Below are 22,060 nucleotides of genomic sequence, written 5' to 3'. Positions count from 1 at the left end.
CGCTCTTTTGTTACTTGTCTTCATTAAAGGTCTTGTGTTCAGCATTTTCACTGCCTGCTGATTTGCCTTCTGGCACCGTTGACGCTTGAAGAATGTTCTGAACACTGAATTTACGCCAAATGTCTAAATTGTGACAAAAGTGAAAAAGAAAAACAAGGAATTGGTGAAAAAAGACCTAAATGGATAAAAGACAACACTACTTACTATATGACAAATCCTGGATACTGAAAGGTACAAATGACAGGATCAAGAAAAGGTTTGTTAAATCCTGTAACAGAGCCCCATAAATCAGTGCTTGTGTGTTTCTGAAAGCTCAATGAAAAGCCGAGCCTTGCATTGAAACCAAAAGATAAATGTTCTAGGCCTGACTGACACACCTGCAGAGTTGTGGGTTTAAGATTGTTTTCCTGTTGCTGAATCGCTGTTCACCTGACATCCCAGAGCTCAGAGCAAGCTGTCAGCACCAAAAGATAAAAAATGGTTGTTTTGAAAGAAAAGAACTGGAATGGAATTAGTGCTACTTTATCCTGGTAAACACAGTTCTGGGATGGAGAGAGCCAAAAACACAAGGCTCAAGAACCCAGGTTTCAGTGCTCTCAGTGGGAAACAGGAAGAACTGGGAAGAGAAGTCTTAGATGGAGTGTTGTTAGAAAGGCCTGACTTTGGTGAGCCATCTCTGCTGACCATAGTCTCCCGGCTCCTGATCATCCTAAAAACTCGAGTTGAGGCTCGAGAGAGGTGATGCCGTCTGGCAAGTTGTCTAAAGACTGCATATTGGGGGTGCATGGAGTTATTACCCAACTTAGGTAGCTGCTTCTAATCTCTGCTTGAGGCTAACACCTCAAGGTTACATATACAAATCTCACAGTTAACTGTCAGCATTTGGGAACAGGGTGCAAAATGTATAAATCTTATATGCCTTATCATACTGCATACTGCAACTCACTGTTTTAAACTAAAAATGCAAGTAATACAATCCAGAAAGTATTATAAATTTTGATGCTAGCTGAGGTATCCTTCATTTTAGTAAGATAAGGCATCATCACTAAAAAGACAATTCATTACTTTTTCAAGACACTGCAGTACTTTTGAGTGATGAATTTAATGCTATTAATAACTACAATATAAATGTATTTTTAAAAGAAAATAACACCTCATAAGCAGCATTGGACTGCACTGGATCCCAAAGTATAAACTATTATTCTGGGAACATTCTTGTATTTCATTCCTAAAGCAAAAAGTAGTTACTAACTTAAATGCTTTCAGACGCGACTCTATATTTAACCACGATTAGCAAATCCACAGTTGTTTCACAGTTTATCTCCTTTGCTGAGGCTGCCTCTGGATCTTCCAAGATCTGACACAGAGTTCAGCATTGAGAGGCATGGGATGAGTCAATAAGGAAAGCTTTAAAAAGCCTTGATTCTTTTCATGGACGATATTCATGCAATTTGAATAGCAAGGAGAAAATTGGCTGCACACACCATTACATTACTGTGACCCTGTGGATAAGCAGCTTTGTCTCAACCTGGCTGTTGGAGTGCCTCTCCCCATGAAAGCTTGCATGCAGAGCTTTGTCAGACTAATCCATCCTCCGGAGTGTTTCCTGCGCCTGACTGAGAACACTGAGGTTCTCAGACAGGAAAAAAAAAGTATATCATTTTAAAATGAAGGTTAACTTTTCTCTAGGCAAGATCAGGAACTACACGTCCGTTGTGGAATTCCAGTCAATCAACCTTCAGTGACACCGGCAAGTGATGTTATTCAGTGTATTATGTGAATATTACACTTGCAGTATGCAGTACGTCTAACATTTGTATGTATGACATGAGTGACTGCAAATCTTTTAACGCCTTAAGGGCATGCATGTGCAAGAGTGAGTTTTGGGATCTGAGAATGATGCAACATCAGAAAAACTGTACAAATATTTCAGAGGAAACAGACGACAGCTGTCGCACGTAGGACTTCTGTTTTGAGTTTGCCTTCATAGTGTCAATTGTTTGGATATATTAGAATATGTCGCAGGGCTATACAGTCTAGATGGAAACTGATTTTCTTATAATTTCTTTAAGTCTAAATGACTGTTTTGTTCATTTTTTTAAGATGGGAAATATTTCTTTAATATTTCCCAATTGTACCTTTTAGTTGTGCTCAGATTGAAATGAGCCAAGAAACGAGAAATTTTCATTCCATCAGCTGAATCGAACCTAAAGCATTAATTCAGTTAAATCAATAAACAATCACCAAAATAAGCACTTCAGGCAAACAGGCCAAAAGATTCAATTTCAAACAGGTTGGGGTTCACCGTCTGATAATGGAACGTTTTCCATCTTCTAAGGTCAAAGTCTGCAAAAAGATTTTTCTACTCTTCAAACACCTGAATAAGACAAACTGGGAAAAGCCATTTTTACATTTAACAAATAATAACAAATAACAAAGTTTCCATTGTGAAATGATTTCTGAACTACATAAAAACAGCGTGGAAGCAAATGCTTTGGCTACTAGCCTTTCTTTTCGAATAATATCAATTATTATTAATATATTGTTACACCACCACATCAATCACACATTATAGATAAATATAAAAAGTATATAAGGATAATAAAAAATGGTTCAATCAGCAATGCAGAATAAAAATCAGCCTTTCTTTCTAGCTCTGCTGATGTCAACTTGCTCTTACTGCAATCTATGCATATGGCATGACATGCCAATTACTCACTGTCACATCTCAAGTGGATGCTGAACTAAAATTATACCAACCTCAGAGTCCCCATATTCACTAGAATTTAAATGATGCATGGAAATCAAAAGGAGGTGAAACCATAGGAATCTATGAGGGAAGCATATCAGCAACTTTGCAGGAGGGGGGTAACATTTTTCATCTGTCGCTGCAGACGGCATGATCTCAGCTGTAGTCTGAGCAAACTCAATATCCTTAGGATAGGATTTTTCGTAAGTGAGTTTTCACAGCGTATGTGTTTCAATATGTGACACAAAGTTTAAATTTAATAAATATATTGAAGAGAAGAATCACATTGCACCACACCTATGGATTTCCTCCTCTTTTTTGCTACAGCAGCTTGTGGGAAAGGCATTCCTCTCATAGCCTCTCCTTGAAGCTCACCAGTGGGAGAGACTTAACAGTGTCCAGACCGTACAGAGCCATCCATCCTGAAGTGCAAAAGTGACACAGGGCTGCAGCCTGTGCCAGATGATGGAGGCTGCCACCAACTCCCAGCTAAAGCACTGCTGGACAGACCCCATTCACTCAGTCCTCGGAGATTTACCGTCTTCCTGACATTCACGTAGGATAACACAGGGACACCAAAACAGAGGTTATTTATTTATGAATACTTCCAGGAACCGTGTGCCCTCACGGTTTTAGATTTCATTAGAAGTGTGCATGCGATGGAAACAGGGGTTTCAACTTTGGGGTTAAATCAATGTATGGCCTGTCCTCACCAGCGTTCTGCTCTGTGTAATTTAGTGTCATCTCCGGTGTAATGAAGGTCTTGTACCATCCGATGCTTACCAAGTCCTGGAGTGTCCTTTGTGTCCCCTGCATTTTTTTATGTTCTGTTTAGTGTGTGCTCTACTAGGAGATGTCGCGCTCGGAGTACAGACATGGTGTCATTGATTTGTCCATTTTAATCCAAAAAAGTTTTCTTTGGATCAGCTTTTATGTTAATCCAGGGTGTGAGGTGCCAATATGTTCACTAAGTAAAGCTATAATACATCTATATTTTATTATTTAATTTTCTCTGTATTATTTTGGGCTCTAACCTTATAAAATGCATTAAGACGACTGTTGTGATTTAGTGTTATATAAATACAATAGAATTGAATCTTGTAATTGACATTTCATTTGACACTAAATTACAAAGCATCATTATTGTGGATTAACTCCTGTTTACAGTGCATATAGCAACCCCTGTAAAAAGTTTACTTTAAGCCTAGTCATCTGCCATGTCATCTGTAAACAAATTATATATTCAAAATAATTCAAAATAATTATTACATTTTTATCTGTTATCTATTACAAATTGCAAATTCTTTTTATTTTAAAAATATCTGCAAGATGTGCAATTATATATCAAATGATATGTGAATGTATTTTCTGTAAATTTCTTTAGTAAGAGCGTACAGAGAGTTCACACGCTTATGTCTGTTAAATGAACACACAGTTAGCCAAACTCAGCCAGCGTTTAGTGTGAAAATCTGGTGCAAGATCAAAGTGCAAACTCTTACCAGAATTTTGCAGTGTGCATGAAGTATAACCTCCTTTTTAAATTCATTCAGTGTTTAAATTAATAATGCCGGATGTTATATTATGCACAAAGCATAATGGGAATTACAAATCAGTCCACAAACTCAAATACTCAGTTTGCAACAATGGAGCCTATGTAATTACATGTGTTCATGCTATCACTTAAAATTACAGAAGCAACACAGGAGATTATAGCTTGTCAAGCTGTGGATATTAAGGATATTTAGGTAAACTTTTTTTTTAAAAAGCATCATATTTAAAAAAAAAAGATGCTTTTAATGACAAAACTGCGGATTAGAATTCTAGTTCATAACTTCAGAGCTGAAGTGGGGGGATAGCATAATGAGGACCTTTGAGATCCTGTTTTGATGTAACTATTTGATGTCAGCAATGAACGGTGGGCATTTTCAAAGTTTCACTTGCTAAGTACTTCAATGAATGTCAAACATAAATAATAAATGTAAAAGAATCTAAGTTTGTGATGTCTGGGAAAGTTAGCAGAGGTTTTATAAATCCATGAATGGTATCAAACCTATGGTTAGGATACAATGGCGTTAAATTCAGCTCAGAACAGGAGTAGCACTGTGGGGGATTTTTCTCTATAGAGGGGGAACTATGCACTGGAAACTGATGAACCTCCTGAAAAATACTTTGCTGTTAACATTGTGCATTAGCATAGCATAGCATAGCATAGCATCTTTATTTATAACGCACTTTACATCCAACAATGTTGACCAAAGTGCTACAAATATTAAATTAAATGCATACAGATTAAAAAGGCACATTCTTTAAAGAGGAATTAATAGCACTGAGGACCCCAAGTATCCTTTGTTGAAAGGCTTTCTTTAAGAGGGAGATGCAAAGAGAAGACACTGTGAAGAAGTGCAGGATACACCACAGTGCCATTCTCATTGAACAAATCCCCCAGTGTCATAGCAATGCAGTAAATACACAAAAAGTTGTTGACATAAAATCTTATTTAAAGGATAAATAGAGTGTGCTATTTGTTCATTTGAAACCCAACCATTTGTATCTCAAGCTTTCAATCCATTTCTTGACTGGACCCAATTTAAATTTTAATGCATCCCAACATGCATTCAAAAACTTAATTGAAGGTGGATTTGTGTGTGAGACATTACTATTAAAACAAAAAGTTACTATATGTTGGTTCACAGGCCTCCATCTTTCACTCTTATTTTGAAGTGCAGTGACTCATCCTCTAGTTTTGTTAGGATGCCTGGGTTGTTGACCCAGGGTTTTGAGTTTATTGTATTATTTATCATTTCTATTCTGTGGTTCCTTTGTTAGAGTTATGTCTTATGTCTTATCTGGTTTTGCCCCTCCTTGTCTCGTTAGGCCTGATTTGCCCCAGCTGTGTTTCCCTCCTGTTACCCATTCCCTGATTGCTCCCTCTGTGTATTTAAGCCATGTGTTTCTCTGTGTCCATGTCGTGATCTACCCTTATCTAGCTGTGTGTTCTGTCTGCGTAAGTGTATTTTGTATTCCTAGTTTTGTTACCCTTTTGGGTTCAGCATTAAAGCTGTGTTTTGAGTTACTTCCTGTTTCCGGAGTCTGCACTTTGGGTCCTTCTCCTGCCTGCACGCAGCCGTCACATAACAAGTTTCCCATCACAGCTTGTTTTTCTAGTCAGTGTTTCACGGGGGGCCACAACATCATATGCAAGGCTTCTGTGCTGACTACAAGGAACACATTCTATTGTCTCCCACCTCATTCATCCCTGCGTGTGTTCTGTGATCCACGAACAACTCCAATGCACTAAAGAAGTCGTGTAAAAACTATCAAAATTTAACTCAAGTAGCCTAGAAAAACTGTCAGCTGTTCAGCTCATCTGCCTGTTCAAAATGACGGATTTTTGAAATTGATGTTATATCTGAGCAACTTCATGTGTAAATAAAATAAAGAGAATAAAGACAAAATCTCTCAAATTCAAAAAGTCCAGTTGTGCTTTCTTCCTATCTGCCAGCTTACACAGTCTAGCAGAAGCCTGTGAATTGGTAAAGATGACAGATTAGAGAGAATAGGGTGCTGTGTTCAAGTCAGTTTTGGTTTAAGTTGGGTGTGAAAAAGTGATTGTTGAAGAGAATGAGGGACACAAAACCTCTCAGTGTTGAGCAGAGATCTACTGAGGCAGGATCAAAGAACTCAGTCAACCAGGGCACTGCTCAATGCAGACTGTAGTCAACCAACCACACACTCTAATCTCTTGCTCAGGTCTTGTGAGAGAACAGAAACGTATCAACCAAACTGAATTTAATGAGCATCTACCATACAACTAGAGCAAATAGTAAACAGAAAGGTAGAGACAGATATCTCAAACTTCTCTCCAGTTCTGCCTTTTAACCTCCTACAGGACTACCAATCATTATTTTGACATAATGCTCAATTACACATGTATAAAAAGGAGAACAAGAAATCTGAGTTAATGTAATCTTTCAGCGATAAAGCGGTAGCATGCTTTGCAATTTTACCATATGAAAGTTGAAATACTGTAGCTCCAAGCAAAGAACAGGAACAAAATGACAGATTAAATTCTTATGAAGCCAGGAACTTACAGCTGCTGATATGAAAATTTGAGATTAAATTCTTATCATGCCGTTGACCCTCTGAAGTGTTGTGAGTCACCGAGATAGTTGAAACAACCTGGATCTAACCTTAACAAAGAAAATAAATATATTTTTGATGCATGTCAGGTAAAATGATTATTTACTTTGTGATTACTTTGCATAAAGAAATATTTAAAAATAAATAAATAAATACTGTGTTTACCCAGGGTAAGAGGTCATTTAAAGTTAGGGAGTTGGGGTTTAGGTTGTATATTCTATTTGGCATTTGGTAATTGACACTTATAAATAAATAAATTAAAAAAAACAAAGCATAATTACAAATACATACAGAATTAAATCAGGTAAATCTGTTGGTAAGTCACACCACACTACACTGATCTCATTCTCAGTGTCACAATAATCAAATTCACAGATTCCAAATCAGTTTCATTGTCACATTGTTACATCTTCCAATTTTACATGAATCTCTTCAGGCAAAGTAAACACAGCTTCACAAAATAGCTTTATACAGACAAGTGATTTGTGTCCCACAAGTATACTATGTGGGCAGTGCTCTAGAGGGTGTGTGTGTGTGTGTGTTCCTGAAACCTGGATCCTCTACCAAAGGGCTGGGAGTTTGAGGGGTCTGCACAGTATCTTCAATGTTCCCAGGCCTGCAGTGTTCTGCAGAGAAGCTGCCTGGAATCTGTTGGGGTCAATCTTTTGGTTTGGGGGTCTCTATTTTCTTGTGCTCCTCATTCCTGATGTTGCTGTCTTTTGGGATTTCCACGTATCACAGTGGTCCCCTGTATGTGTTGATGATATGAGTTCTTTTATGAGTTCTTCCTTCAGTTCATCATCCACTGTCTGTCTTCAGCTGCCTGAGCAAATCTTGGAATGCCTCATCTCGAGGTGCCATCTACCTGATGTATTCATGGATGTTCCGTGTTTCATCCTGGATTGTGGCTCTGACACTCATTCATACTCGCCATCCTGCTTTCCATTGCTCGTAGAGCCTGAGGGTTCTGGACTTCTGTTGCAGAGCCTGTTTTGTGGAGTTTTCATGTCTTAGCACCTGTGGTATCTGTCTCCTCCTATGGTCAGCTTATTATTCCAGCTGGGTATCTGATGACAGGTAGGACAAATGTATTGATGGCTTGGATCTTATTCCTAATGTTCAACTGGTTCCTCAGTACCTGTCTTACATTCTAGAGGTTGGCCTGTGGGATACCAAAGGTACTGGCCAGCTATCCTCTATATCTGCTATTTTGTTTTGGATCACTTTCCCTCTCTTTCTTTGTGTGTGTGTGTGTGTGTGTGTGTGTGTGTGTGTGTGTGTGTGTGTGTGTGTGTGTGTGAGAGAGAGAGAGAGAGAGAGAGAGAGAGAGAGTGAGTCTGTGGAGCACTTTCAATCTCAAATCACTTGACTGAGCATGAGGCACCTTTTATCATGGTTCATCCTCAGCAATTAATCTTTAACAGATGCGATGCAATTCTCTCCCTCTTTGCCTATTTCATACACAGAGTCTCTTTCTCCGTATTTCAGTGTCTCTCCAGCTTTTGCGCTCACATATAAATACTGCAAATATTTATCACATTTTGTGTGTCTAATTCAAGTTACCTTAGGGCACGTACTAGGCTAAACAGAGAACACTAATAATTTCAGAGAATTATAAAAGTAAATTTTTGTGTGGGGAAAAAAATGGAGATTTGCATTATGCACTGCAAAGCTGGTTGTGAGGTTCCTTTCTTACAGCCTGTTCTTTGTCTTGGACTGGAATATTACTGAACTTCAAATCTCTCTGGGAGAATATATGGCATACTGAGAGATGGGGTAAGAGGGTCCTCGGCCGGATTATTGGACTTGCAGAATACCCAAGCCTAAATTCTAGTGTGCAACAGTCATTCATGGCAGTAGGATTGCTCAATAATGCATCAAAACCCACAGGCCTCCAAGGGAAGCAGTCAGTAATCAAAAAGTAAGTTAAGGTTTTCATAATAGGGCCCTATAAATAACTGAGGACAGAAATGAGGGCATGTAAAATTGATGAGGGATGATTCAAACCCCACGAGGTGGATGGAGCTTAACGCAAGGAGAAGGGATGCGATGTTGAGTGGCCCGGTGATACGGGCATGTGTAGAAGGTGGAATTGCACGAGTGATTTGTGTCCCCAGTGTTACCACATAAACGCACAGATATACAATATGGACACTGCTCTAGAGGCAACGTCACTGAAATGGTGCTATTAATGTAGAAATACGCCCCTGCCTTCAAACTATTCTACTGAACATTTAAAACAACCTAGCAACAATTTCATAACCTGTGGCTACCTATTAAGCTTTTACAGAAGAAGAACTCTGCTACACATTTATATTATTTAATCAAAACCAAGACTGCGGGGTCAGAAATTACATACATTTTCAAAAAAGCTTCAATATGAGCCAACAAAACTGTGAATTACAAGATCTTTTTAATGTGGGAATTCATTTTCATATATTTGTGCTCTCTAGAACTGATGTAAGTGTGTGATTCAAAGAAAACGACATAGTATAACAGTCTGAGATCTTGTCAATATGCAACGGTAAAGAGTGAAGGTTTATCCTAAATGAGCACTTGCAGAAAAAAGACACCACCAGACAACTAATTTATACACATGAGTAGTGTCCTTTATCTAAATTATGCATTTAGGCATTGAAAACAATCTCTTATCAGGCCTTCAGTCTTTGTCTAACAATTATACAAATAAGCTGATTTTACCAGTTAAAACAATAAAAACTGAATTTCTACTGTGCTGTTGTTCCAAGGACATGCAGGTATTGTCCTCAGTTGACTGCCAACCTGTCAGATGGCTCATTTAACATTTGGCAGTAACAAATTTGAAAGAAACTACCATTGATGTTTTTAGCTAGTAGAACACCGATTTCTCGCTTCTTCCAACTATACTCACTACACAGTTTTCAGTTCGTATCACACAGGGAGGATTTTAGACATGTATTCAGCCAAGGATGACAAAAATGCCCTAACTCAAGATTCATTAGTGTCTATATTTTGTACCGAAGGTCCTTCATTTCCTCTTCAACCTGCATAAACAAATTTATTTTAAACTAATTTTTGTTTATATAGTAGAATAATATAAAGTTAAATTAAGCAGTCATTTCATTTAAAAATATTTATATTCAAGGATGTTTATACAGACTAAGACGGAGTGTACACAATAGCTTTTCTTTTTTTTCCAGAAAGCCAGCATAGTTTTTCAATTGTTCACAATTGGATCGCCTCATACTTATACAATGCTAAAAACGGCAGGCACTCGAGGCAGTGAGCTTCTAATCTGCAGTGAGGAATGCGTGGTCGGCTGTTCACTTCACCCCCCAAAGCTAAAGAGGTTCATCTCTGGGTAAAAAACTGTTTGTCACAGTCCCTTCTTTACACAGCCATCCACTTACAGAGGCTGATGGGACCAATAACACACCAGCAACTACCACATTTTACTTGTACAAGTGCTAACAACAGTGGAGAAAGTTAATCCTGCTGGTTTTTGAGTACCCGAGCTAATGGAATTTTAAATACAGTCTAAGAATTGTTTTAATACTTGGATAAAAATCCTTTTCAGTCATTTAATCCCTAAAGTCTAGAGCCCTTGGACACCCATGGTTTCCTCTCTTCAGATGCTCTGTTAGGCCTTTACTGCAGCTGCCTTCAGTTGCTGCTGGTTTGTGGGCCTCTCTGCATTCAGTTTGGTCTTTAGTAACTGAAAAGCATCGTCTGTTGAGTTAAGATCAGCTAACTGGCTTGGCCATTGAAGACTATCCCATTTCACTGCCTTGAGAAAGACAGTGTTGTTTATGCAGTTTGCTTTGGGTCATTCGGGTCATTATCCATTTGCACCATGAAATGCTGTCCACTCAGTTTTGCTGCAATTGGCTGAATCTTAGCAGCGAGTAAAGCTCTGTATATTTTTTACACAATTAATCCTGCTACTTCTATTAGCAATAAACACTAATCACCTGGTTCCAGTATACATGCCCATGTCATAACACTGTCTCCACCATGTTTGACAGATAATGTAGTATGCTTCAGATCATAAGTCTCTCCCTATCCATAATTTTACCAGCTATATCAGACGTTTCCTGACAAAGTCTAGTCTGACCCGCCTATTCTTGTGTGTAAACCCTCTGCACCTCCTCGGGAATGTTCCTGACTTGAATAGAGGTTGTAAAGTTTTTTTTCTTAAACAAGGAAATAATTCTGCGATCATCCACCTTAGTTGTCTTCTGTGGTCATTCAAGTCTTTTGGTGTTGCTGAGCTGGTCAGTGCATTTATTCTTTGATTTGTGTTACTCTGCAAAAACGTATGGACCTAAATGTAGGTAATGCTTGGTCAATTACATTAGCAGCATTCAGCTACAACCAGACTCAAGCAACAGATTACTATTATTAGTTATGGAAAAAACAGTGCACCTACAATTTGTTTTTTCCATCTGACTAGTTCAAAAGAATACATGATATCTTTAGTTAGTGTAAAAAAGCAAGCCTTGGATGGCACAAGCAGAAACACAAGTGTAAATGGCATTAAACACCATGGAGCCTTGGTTTAAAGCCCTGTGAGCTCTAGCAGTTATACAGGGATTAAAGTGGGCCTGAACAACCTGGAACAACGTTCTGACACCTTCGATTAATGAGTAATTAAATAGGCAGTTTAACACTAAATACTATCAGGCAAGTTCATTTTTTATTTGATACAGTCTGGCAGTGCTTTCAACTGTTGTCACAGAGACAGTAAAGTCATGACTCCAGCTGCATGCCTCCTCTTTTCCTTCTTATCCGTGTCATGCACTCATGCTGTCGATGTCAATAAAGTTTCTGTTGCCATATATCAGCATCTATCTACCTCTACTTAAGAGGAGAGAGCATAACTGTGCAACTTTTTCTTTAAGTGGCAGGTTATCTCAGATACAGGATTTGAAACAGCTCAACAAATATCAGTGAACACACAAACTGTTTTTGTGCATCTTGGTGCACAATCTGTCTGCTAGCTTAAGGTACAAAGGCTCTGTTTTCCAGGGAGAAAAAAAAACACTGACATGGGATAATTTTACTCTCAGAGATAGAGAAAGATAGAGGAAATAAATATAACAGCAGAAGCTGACAGATCATATTTAAAGGTAAGGACTGCTCTGCAAGTGACGTTTAATAAAATAAATATTTAAAGGTTAAAAAAATTAATTGAATCAGACAGTGGATCTGTATATGATGAAGTTATCTAGTTATATTAGAAGCACTTTCAAATTTGTTTTTCAATGAGAAAAGGTTACACTCCACATCCATTATATGTCCCAATAATTAACATTTAAGGGAAACTATACATTAGCAATATTTGTTTTACTATCTTACATTACGTTGAATATAATTGCCATCAACATTTAACCAAACATTATCATTGCATTAATTAAAATATTGTTGAAAGCTGAATGTCATTAATAAGGTGAATCTCAATTAATTTTCAGAGAAACAGCTTTATTATCAAAGACAGCTAAGCTGAGCTGTCATATAAATGCTAAATGGCTTGTATTTGTATAGCGCTTTACTAGTCCCTAAGGACCCCAAAGCGCTTTACACATCCAGTCATCCACCCATTCACACACACATTCACACACTGGTGATGGCGAGCTACATTGTAGCCACAGCCACCCTGGGGCGCACTGACAGAGGCGATATGGTCAGGATTTTAAGTTATGCTCATTTTTAGGCTGCCGTTTCCCACCGTAGGTTTTATGGTGGCGACAGAGCACGCTTACGAAGGCTCTGACTCTTGTATTTGCTCATCAACAAATCTTTTGTGAACTATAATTTGAAGATTTGGGTCATCATTCAGCCTGTATAGACACGTATAAACTGTTTACATCTCAGTGCTGTAATATAAAACAACCATAACACCTGTGTTTGATTCATGACATGGTTCTAGGATTTCAATTGTAGGAACAAATTACTTGAAGCTTGCCTTAATAATCTTTTAACATTCAATTACATACAGGCCATTATGATATATCAGTATTATGATACAGTAATACTATCTAAATATGTTAAAGCATCAAACAACATTATGTTATTAGTATGAGGTTGCAACAAGTTTAATGTCAATATCAGTAAAAAATGCAAACATTTTAGTGCTACCATACGTTATCAATATACTGCAGTACTACAGCTACTGGACAGTAATAGAAATCTAGATCTTTATTTCATATTGGGAAATATCTTTGAAAGCAGATTAAATCATAGATTTAATGTTATTCAAATGCCGTATTGGACAGTATGTGCAGAATAAACTGGGTAAACTGGGCTGTTTGCAGTGTTCTTTTACAGTTTACAGTTATGCAGAACTGGTGCAGGGCAAACTGTGGTATCCATGTGTGACACACTAATGTGTGATCCCATCAGAAGTAGTACTTAAAAGAAAGAGAGATTTGTCACCGAAGTGAACTATGTTTAATGAGGTAGTTGCACCCCCCAGCCTCCGGGTGGCGCATTGTTCAGTGAGACAGAATAGCGAGGTCATAGGTCCTCCTCTCCAATATGGCAGAAGCGAGGCAAAGAGAAACTTCACCAGTCGTCTCTGTCTCATCATTTCCCTGTTTTGCAGGTTTGTAACCGGTAAAACTATATTAAAACGGATGTAAAATATTGATAAGAAACACAGCTAAATGTGAGGGTATAAATCAGCGGGTAAACCCTGTTATTTGTTACGTTTTATGAAGTAGAAGGACTGGGAAAAAATGCCAAAGCCTAGCCAGCCGCGGGCGCCATTTTGGTTTCCTTTCTCCACTTATTTCAGGTCGTTTTAGCTGAATGAGCTCCTTGTCGTGTCCTGATTTTGTGAATATGAATGTTAATCTGCTGTTGGCAGTGAAGAACGACTGTTTACTGGTTCTGAAAAGTGATTTTGAGAATGTTAAAGCTAAAGCTAAGCCTGCCAGCATACACATGACTCTTTCATGTATTTGTGAGCTACTAAGCTAAATTGGTTTAAGACCAAGCACTGGTATGTTGGTTAAAACAATCAGAATACATAGGTATTTGGGTTAAGAGTTAAATCGAGGTAAAAATGTATTTGAACATGCATTTCATATTGTTTTGAATTGTCATTCAGAGAGAATAGCCGAGTAAATGATTTGAAGGTCACTACACGTGAAGTACTCTTGTTTCCCATGAAAAGATCGTGGTATTGCAGCTTGAACATACAGACGGTTTTATTGTTATTTCTGTTGTATATAGAGAATGGTGATGCTGCAAGTTAAAAATACATGTGATTGTATAAATAAATATGGCAGAAGCGAGGCAAAGAGAAACTTCACCAGTCGTCTCTGTCTCATCATTTCCCTGTTTTGCAGGAACATTTACCGTAATCTGTTTTACCGGCCCATACTCTGGGTCGGTTACACATGTTCATTACCATGGTCTATACTTATAAGATCAGACCAGAGATTCTTTGCATACAGTTTTTATTTCTTCTTGACTATGAAAATCAAGGTTAATTCAGACACTGCTTTAAAATAACCATCCAAATAAAGCAAAAGATCGCTGCTGAGTAACAGGACTCGGCTAGGAGTCAGTTTGCATTTAGCTGATGATATTCTTTGGTAACACTTGCCAAATTCCACATTTATACCAGCTTCATAGTGGCTAGCAATCAGACATCTGCCTTGATGGCTCATATAACATCTGCTTGTATATTGTAGAATGTAGATGGCTAAAATCAGAATGAGTAGGAAACCTCAAAAGCAGCATCAGACCAGGTCAGCTGATCACAGCCGGTTTAAAAACAAAGCACATGTACTGGAGCTCATATATATATTATTATATGATTTATTGCAGAGTGAGTCATTTCTCCAGACTGCACTGCTTCACCAGAACTTAGTATTCTCTCACCTGCAAAATCCCACTTTAACCCCTGCTTATACAGACAGGCTCATTAGAATGAAAATATTTTTAAAAGCCACATTAGTGCCATCTTTTACTGTCAAAATGTCAGTAGTTCACAGTGTATGTGCATAAGGAAGAACAACATCATAGTGAGCTAGAAAGCCCTGAAGATAAAGAAAATCCAAATAATGCAGAACTGTAGTGAAGAAGTCAAGTGTAATAGCAAGGCTCCAGAATAACCATCTTTAAACCAGATAAGCTCATTTCTTATTAATAACAGTCAAAGTAATAATTAATCATGACATCAGAAGTCTGTAGTTACAAGTTTGACAGTGCTTGTCTCAGTACATTCAGCTTGGAGAGGTGGTGTCTGGGATATAAATTTCTATGAATCACAGTCTCTGCATGTTAAATAGATAAAACAAATCAATCTACTGGAACTTACCATCAAACTTTTTATGCCTGGAGACAAATGTTGTTCTCATTTTGTGGCTGCTCTCCTCAACCAATTTCTCAAACTCCAGTTTGCTCTGCTGGTTAAGTTTGTCCTCCATCTCTGACGTGCAGCAGGTGTATCCCTGAGGACAGACACGCAGGTGCTCACCTGAGGAAGACAGAGAGGTAGAGCGGCAATTTTACACACGTCACCGCTTCGACATTCAGATGCTCGAAAAGGCTGAACCGAGTCTTTGATCAAAATTCTCTTGTTATTTTGTCATTCTCATCACTGAGGCAATCAAAGTGGGCCAGACCGTAACAAACGGGGTAGGAAAACATTTGTCGGTCATTTGGAATCATGAATCAGAGAGTGTCTGTGATAGCAGAGCTCCTACACCTCATGTAGAATCCCCCTTATATCACAAAGCAAAGCGCTGCAATAATGACTGCTTTAATGAATATTATGTACATGAAATGAAAGGCACAGTGCTAAGTCATGTCAAGGAAATTTATTTATATAGCCTAACACCACAAATTGGTCTCAAGGCTCTTATCAGCATGCCCTTAGCTATGACATCAGCCAAACATTTAATTAAACTGCATGGATTAATTTACGATGTCTTGACTTTGGCACAGCAAGCTGTAAATGAACACTGACATATTTTTGCCATGGAAACAATTGCTTATTTACACATTCACCACATACCGAACAACATTAACATTCATTTCAAGTCATGCTATCTGACACATGATGAAGCTAACTCTCCATTCTGTTCTGCTCGTGGTTTTTATCAAAACTGGAATGAAATATTTGTCTTTTTGGCTGCCAAATGCTCCATCATGTTCACCAGCTCGTTACTAACTGTGCGTGTTTGCTCTTTTGTTCAGAGCAGGAAGGCTACAATGAACTTATCATAACTTTTTAGTTTTCCTAAAAACAACTTTGCTGCAAAGATGAGACCAAAACAATATCAAGTTGCTAGACTGAGAGATGAGAATATTGTTTTGCAGATTACGGCGAACAACTGTGTTGCACAGATGCGCTGGTATCCATGGTCACTGTTAGGTGCCGGGGAGCATCAGAGGCATTATAAGAGGCTGGCAAGCCAGCGAAAGATATCAGATGTGACTGTGTATTGTGTGCGTCTGTGCAGTTTTTATTTCCCACAGTCCATTAAAATGAAAGTTAATTTAGGCAGAGCTGAAAAACTCACACCATATTCTACATATCACAAAAATAACATTTAATATAAATGTTTAAATTTCTCAATATTTCTTTTCACACTATATCTCATGCACTCTGGTGCGCTGTTGCTGGCATAAGAACAACATTTAAAAGATTTATTTTAAAGACTGATTCACTCAGATTAAAAAAAATGTTTTGGGCTTATTGTTATTTTACATAGTTGGGTGGTAAAATCACCAGCATTAAGGCTTCACATGCCACCTGACTACAGTGATATTAACTCAAGGATAGCAGCATTTCTTTTTGCCTTGCTCGCTTACTTTTTAACTTTCTACACTGCGAACAAAATTACACAGCAACCTTTAGGTATCAGTGAGAGTTAGTTGTTGTAGTCCCTCTAAGTAGAAAATAAGAGATGCTGTGCGTGCGTTTTGTAATGAGATGTTTTACAGAGCCTTGGACTCTCGTCTTCTTCTACATAATTTGATTTTGAAGCATTAATTTAATAAACTGTGAAGTGTTTGACTATTACATCAGTTAGAGAAAAATTCTCGAGTCCACTCAGACGTCAGTGTATAAAAGTGTATACCAAACCAATGAAATGACTCCAAGATCCACAAAGAGAAATACTGGAACTGAAGGCCTGAAGAATTTTCAAAACTTGGAGAATTCACACTAGATTTTTTTTTTTTTGTAAATGAGTAAAAGTTTTACTTTACTGGGTTTCGAGAAAGGTAACAATCACTTAATTATGCCACACATCTGAAAATCCTTTCACTGAAAAAGTGAGGGGTTTAGTCTCAGATCTGTGGATTATTCATGGTGAATAGAGTAGTTTTCAAAAATACTGATTTACTTAAAGGGATGAGGAAAATTATTCTGATGAAATCAATAAATTATATCTACACCCATAATGCACAACACTATCTGCAAAAGACCATAAAATGAGGTTTATTTATTCCAATAATTAATCATTAAGGAAAATATGTTTAGTATAAACTAAATGTATCAGTCAAGTATATTCAATATCACCAGACTTGAAATTTGACATTTTACTTGCATATCAGACTTACATGAATAATCTACAAGTAAATGGTAAATGGTAAATGGCCTGTATTTATATAGCGCTTTACTAGTCCCTAAGGACCCCAAAGCGCTTTACATATCCAGTCATCCACCCATTCACACACACATTCACACACTGGTGATGGCAAGCTACATTGTAGCCACAGCCACCCTGGGGCGCACTGACAGTAACTATGTTAACTAATGTTAGCATTTTGGGCATAAAAATGACCAAGCCAGAATTAATTTTCCAGTTAATAAATGAAATATAAAACCAGATCCACAGAAAAAACAAAAAAATTGTTTGCCAAAAACCGAAACGAATGCTTAAATGCAAACAGAGGCTTTAATCAGTAAAAGTGACTAAGAGCTCCATGTGAGTGGTGTGTACATACATCTTTTTTGCACAGAAGTTTGTACTTTCATACTACTACCCATTTTAAGAGGTTTTCCCATTATTAATAAACTAAAATGTAAAATAAAACTTAAAAAATGTTGGAAAAGTGTTGCTAAATTCCAAAATCTAGGCTTTTTTTTTATTAAAAACAAAAATACTTATCAAATTGTGGTTTTTGTTTTTGTTACCTATAAAGTTGTTGCTGTGATCTTTGTGCCAGAGCCACACAACCTTATAGGAAAGTTTAAGGGGGGGAAAAGTCCTCCCACACAAGCAAAAGCTCAGCGTCTTAGTTTCTGTCAAACACTTAAACTGGTCCGAATGTGAGTTTTCATCTGGTTGTCTTCCTGCAACAACACACACCAGCAGTTATCATCACATGATTATATTAGTTTTTTTGCCCAAGAAATATTTGGGCAATTTTTTTGGAAAAAAATTACCATAATGCATACTGTATGTAATTGTTTTCTGCATGCATGCAGTATTTTATTTCCTCTTCTGCAGAGAGCATCAGACATCATTATTAGTTTTTTTTTTTTTTTGGTCTGGCCAGCAGTCACATAAAATATTTGTGTTTTTCCCATTCTATCTATTAACATTTGGGAAAGATGAAATGAGTATCGATTTATCAGTGGAGGACAGAACAGAGAGATTGTAGGATTTCCTCTGAGGAACACAATGCAGGCACTGGCAGGCACACTGACGCCCTGCATGCATATACAGTAAGCTGCAGATAAAGGAGCTGTGTATAGATAATGAAACAAGAAGATGCAATATGTACGTGCTGGCACTCTCAAATGTGCTTAATCCTTAATCAGTCCTTAGAGAGGCACCAAGCTACAGTAATGAGGTGCACCATCAACAGTTCAACACAAACTCGTTTCTCCAGAGTAATGCACAAGGCTCCGAGCCACAGCATCCAAACTCTACAACACAAAATAAGCTGAAATGCACCACTCACTTTCTATTAGGCGATTCCTTAAGGCTTTTTTGTTTCTTTACTAAGCAGCAATGTCCTATTTTTTAACAAAGTAACAGCTGCAGATAACGTCCACTACATTGGGATTCAATTAAGCGCATGCATATGGATTGAATCTACAGGCTGGCGACCTGTCCAGGGTGTACTCTGCCTCTTGTCCAATGACAACTGGGACAGGTTCCAGTGAAGTAAATAGTTTTTACACATAAAGTTTTGGTATTTTCGGCTTTTCAGCCAAGACTCATGTCTTTTAGCTTGGGTTGCATTTAAGCTCTCGCTGACAGAAGCACGGGGTATTTAAAGTATCAGTGTAGTTCAACATTGTCAGTCATATTGTTTAAACAGGGACATTATTAAACTGAGGAGCTAAGGAATTATGAAGATGGTATCAGATGGCTGGCTAATGTCCCAAAGAAAGAAAAAGCCATACACCATATTTGGCACCTTAAATTACACGGGCATGAAACACTACTCTAGGATGACTTAGGCACAGAAATATAAACTTTTATTGTCATAAATGATGGATAAGCTGAGGAAAATTGCATTTTCTCCTCACTGTTATGTGAAGCTCTGTGACTCTGAAGTAAGTCAAATTCAATCTGAAGTTTCCGTTGATGCAATAAATGAATTTTACTTGTCGATGCAGGTAGAATACTACTTTTGGCCACTAAAGCGTTTAAAAAAGAAAGAAAAGAAAAAAAAAGAAAAAAAATCAATAACAGACAAAGCTGTCCTTAAGTGTGAATGACAGCTGAAAGGAATCCATGGTGCTTTTAGCTTTCATAGGCTGTGCACCACTCTATTCATCTCTCAGTCGTGTTTTGGTATAAACACATAATTTGACATATCCAACTACTTTCCTGTTTTGAAAACTGTTGTCGTAAACCAACATAAAAAAGTTTGTGAGAAGCAGGCACGGCGTGAGCTGCATGTTTATGATGCTGCTACTTTGAGTTTATCTCACATGTTTTCCCTTCTCTCTTTCATCAAAAGCCCAGTTCAATACTTTTATGCATAAAACTTTGCTGCACATTTTCCTAATGTGTGTGTGTGTGTGTGTGTGTGTGTGTGTGTGTGTGTGTGTGTGTGTGTGTGTGTGTGTGTGTGTGTTCTTTTCCAAAAGAAAAAAAAGCAAACATAAAAGCCTACCTTAGTGAACTTTGGAGGTAATTGTCCCCAAATCTAGATGGGATTTTGGCTCACTAGACCATATCTGTCCTGTTCTAGCTGGTTGCTTTGGACCCGAGATGGAATTTGAAACCATGCTGTCAATATGCTGCACACTTGCGAGATCACACTTGTGCAGTCTCTGTCAGGGAGAGTTAAACTTGTAAGACTCAATACCAGCAGTGCCAACAAAAATGAAGACATGGGGGTGGACACAACAAAAAGACAGGGATGGCAAAAAGCTCAAAGGTTCTTCTTATAAAAGTATATTTACTAGGTGAATAACAGGAACTAATGTGCCTACTTAGCTGGCAACAGCTCACTGACACCCACTTTCCACCTTTCTCAAAGCTGTAAGATACTGTATAGCTTTACAGCGATTATATAAATTAGTCTGGCCATTTGTAGCTGAACAAGAGCACTTCATGCGCTGTGACATTTATAATGAAGCAACATTATGTTTATCTAACATAGCTAATCCATTTAATTCAAAATCATTTGGAGAGATAATAAAAAGTTTTTGTTTTCTCACATAAATAGTGTTACAGATTTTTACAAAGAGCTGCATGAAAGTGGAGCATGAAAGGGGTGGGGAGGGTGACACATAATTTCACTGCAGGTGAAGAGGGGCAAGCGGAAAAGTCGGGAACAATCCCAGCGCATATCTGTGGCATCTGTTAAAGTGGCCTGCCAAATCAGTAACGGCGCCACACCTTTTGCTGCTGCTGAAAGTTTTGGACATTTATTAAAAAGACATTAGTGTCTCCGCATTTTATAAATTCTCGATAAAATGTATTTAAAATGCAGCACTTTGTCTGTAATGCAGCTGCCTGTTCTCTGTCTGTAGCAACCACTCTGTGATCTTAAGTAATGTCACAGCTAAATTGTTAAACTTTTGCCTGAGGAGTACTATTTGATGCAGAGCATGTTTCAAAGGTGAAATAGCCGGTATTATCAAAATAAAAAAAATAATAAATAGAAAAAATAGAATCCTGTGATTTATTTCTTTGATGATCATTGAGCTTAGTTTTGAAGTTGGACTGAATATTTCTGAATAATTAAATGGAATAACACTTTTTCTGGTTTTCCTCACCTCTCACTACAAGCCGCATTCATTTTTCCACATATATAACCATAATGCACTTTAGCATTTTATTTGCCTTGCATACATATCGATAGCCAGTTAGCTTAATCGCTCATTATACTAACACGCATGTCTTTGGACAATAGGTGGAAGTGTCTAGTGTCACAGTCTAATACTGAGTGTCACAGAGAACATCCAGACTCTATACAGAAAGGCCCCAGCCAACCATTAGATTTGAATCATTAGATTTGCAGTGAGACAACAGTGCTAACCACTTTACCACAAAGCCCTCAGCATAAATATTAAAGATTATACAGCATAAACAAACAAATGCATTTCAGCAAACGGTTGGAATTTTTGTTCTTTTCAAGATTTTATTGTACATTTATATTGATTCAAACATCACTTATCCGTCTCTTGGATTACCACTTATTGTGTTTGATATTGGCTTGAATAAAACATATCTGTCAACTCCTAATCTATTTCTGACATCCTAATAGGCAAAGGAAAAAATGAGTGTATAGTTTGACTTTGACGAAGTGAGCAGCAGAGAATTGCATACTGTATAGAAGCCTGTGGTGACAACGCTGACAGAAGTGCTAATACGATGGTGTTCTATCAGATTTTTCATACATAGAGAAAGAAGCCTGCTCCCATGCAAATGTAAAACAACAAAGTTAGCTTTAGGTCTGGCACATGCACTCACCAGCCTGATTCATTATACTCCTAACATGATCAAAACCATGGATGAGCACACACAAGCATACACGCACACACTCTATATGATGCATTTAATCACAGATTACTTGGGAGCAAATAGTTATGTAATCACTGGATAAAAGGAAGATAAAAGCTTTCACTCATATGTTCAACCAGGGGCGGTTTTAGCCATTTTTGAATCAAAGCACCCCCAAAGGTTTCTTACTTTTTTTTGACAATATTTACTGTTTGTGTGACACACTACTAAAAATATAAAAAGCATACAGTACTTG

General features: G+C 37.7%; 1 protein-coding gene across 3 annotated transcripts in view; it reads right to left on the bottom strand.

Annotated features, from left to right (window-relative positions):
• The window catches only part of LOC146583435 (glypican-6-like), a 163,562-nt gene that overhangs the window by 119,749 nt on the left and 21,753 nt on the right, over positions 1-22,060 (bottom strand). For all 3 annotated transcript variants that reach the window (XM_085271570.1, XM_085271551.1, XM_085271560.1), the window contains exon 2: positions 15,198-15,356. In XM_085271570.1, coding sequence (XP_085127696.1) covers positions 15,198-15,356 — 159 coding nt within the window. The remainder of the gene's footprint in view (positions 1-15,197; positions 15,357-22,060) is intronic.

This window comes from Mchenga conophoros, linkage group LG1, assembly GCF_057382185.1.
Source record: "Mchenga conophoros isolate Kocher_MC1m ecotype Shallow Benthic linkage group LG1, M_conophoros_male_GT1.1, whole genome shotgun sequence".
Taxonomy (NCBI): Eukaryota; Metazoa; Chordata; class Actinopteri; order Cichliformes; family Cichlidae; genus Mchenga; species Mchenga conophoros.
This window is presented reverse-complemented; position numbering and strand designations above follow the sequence as displayed.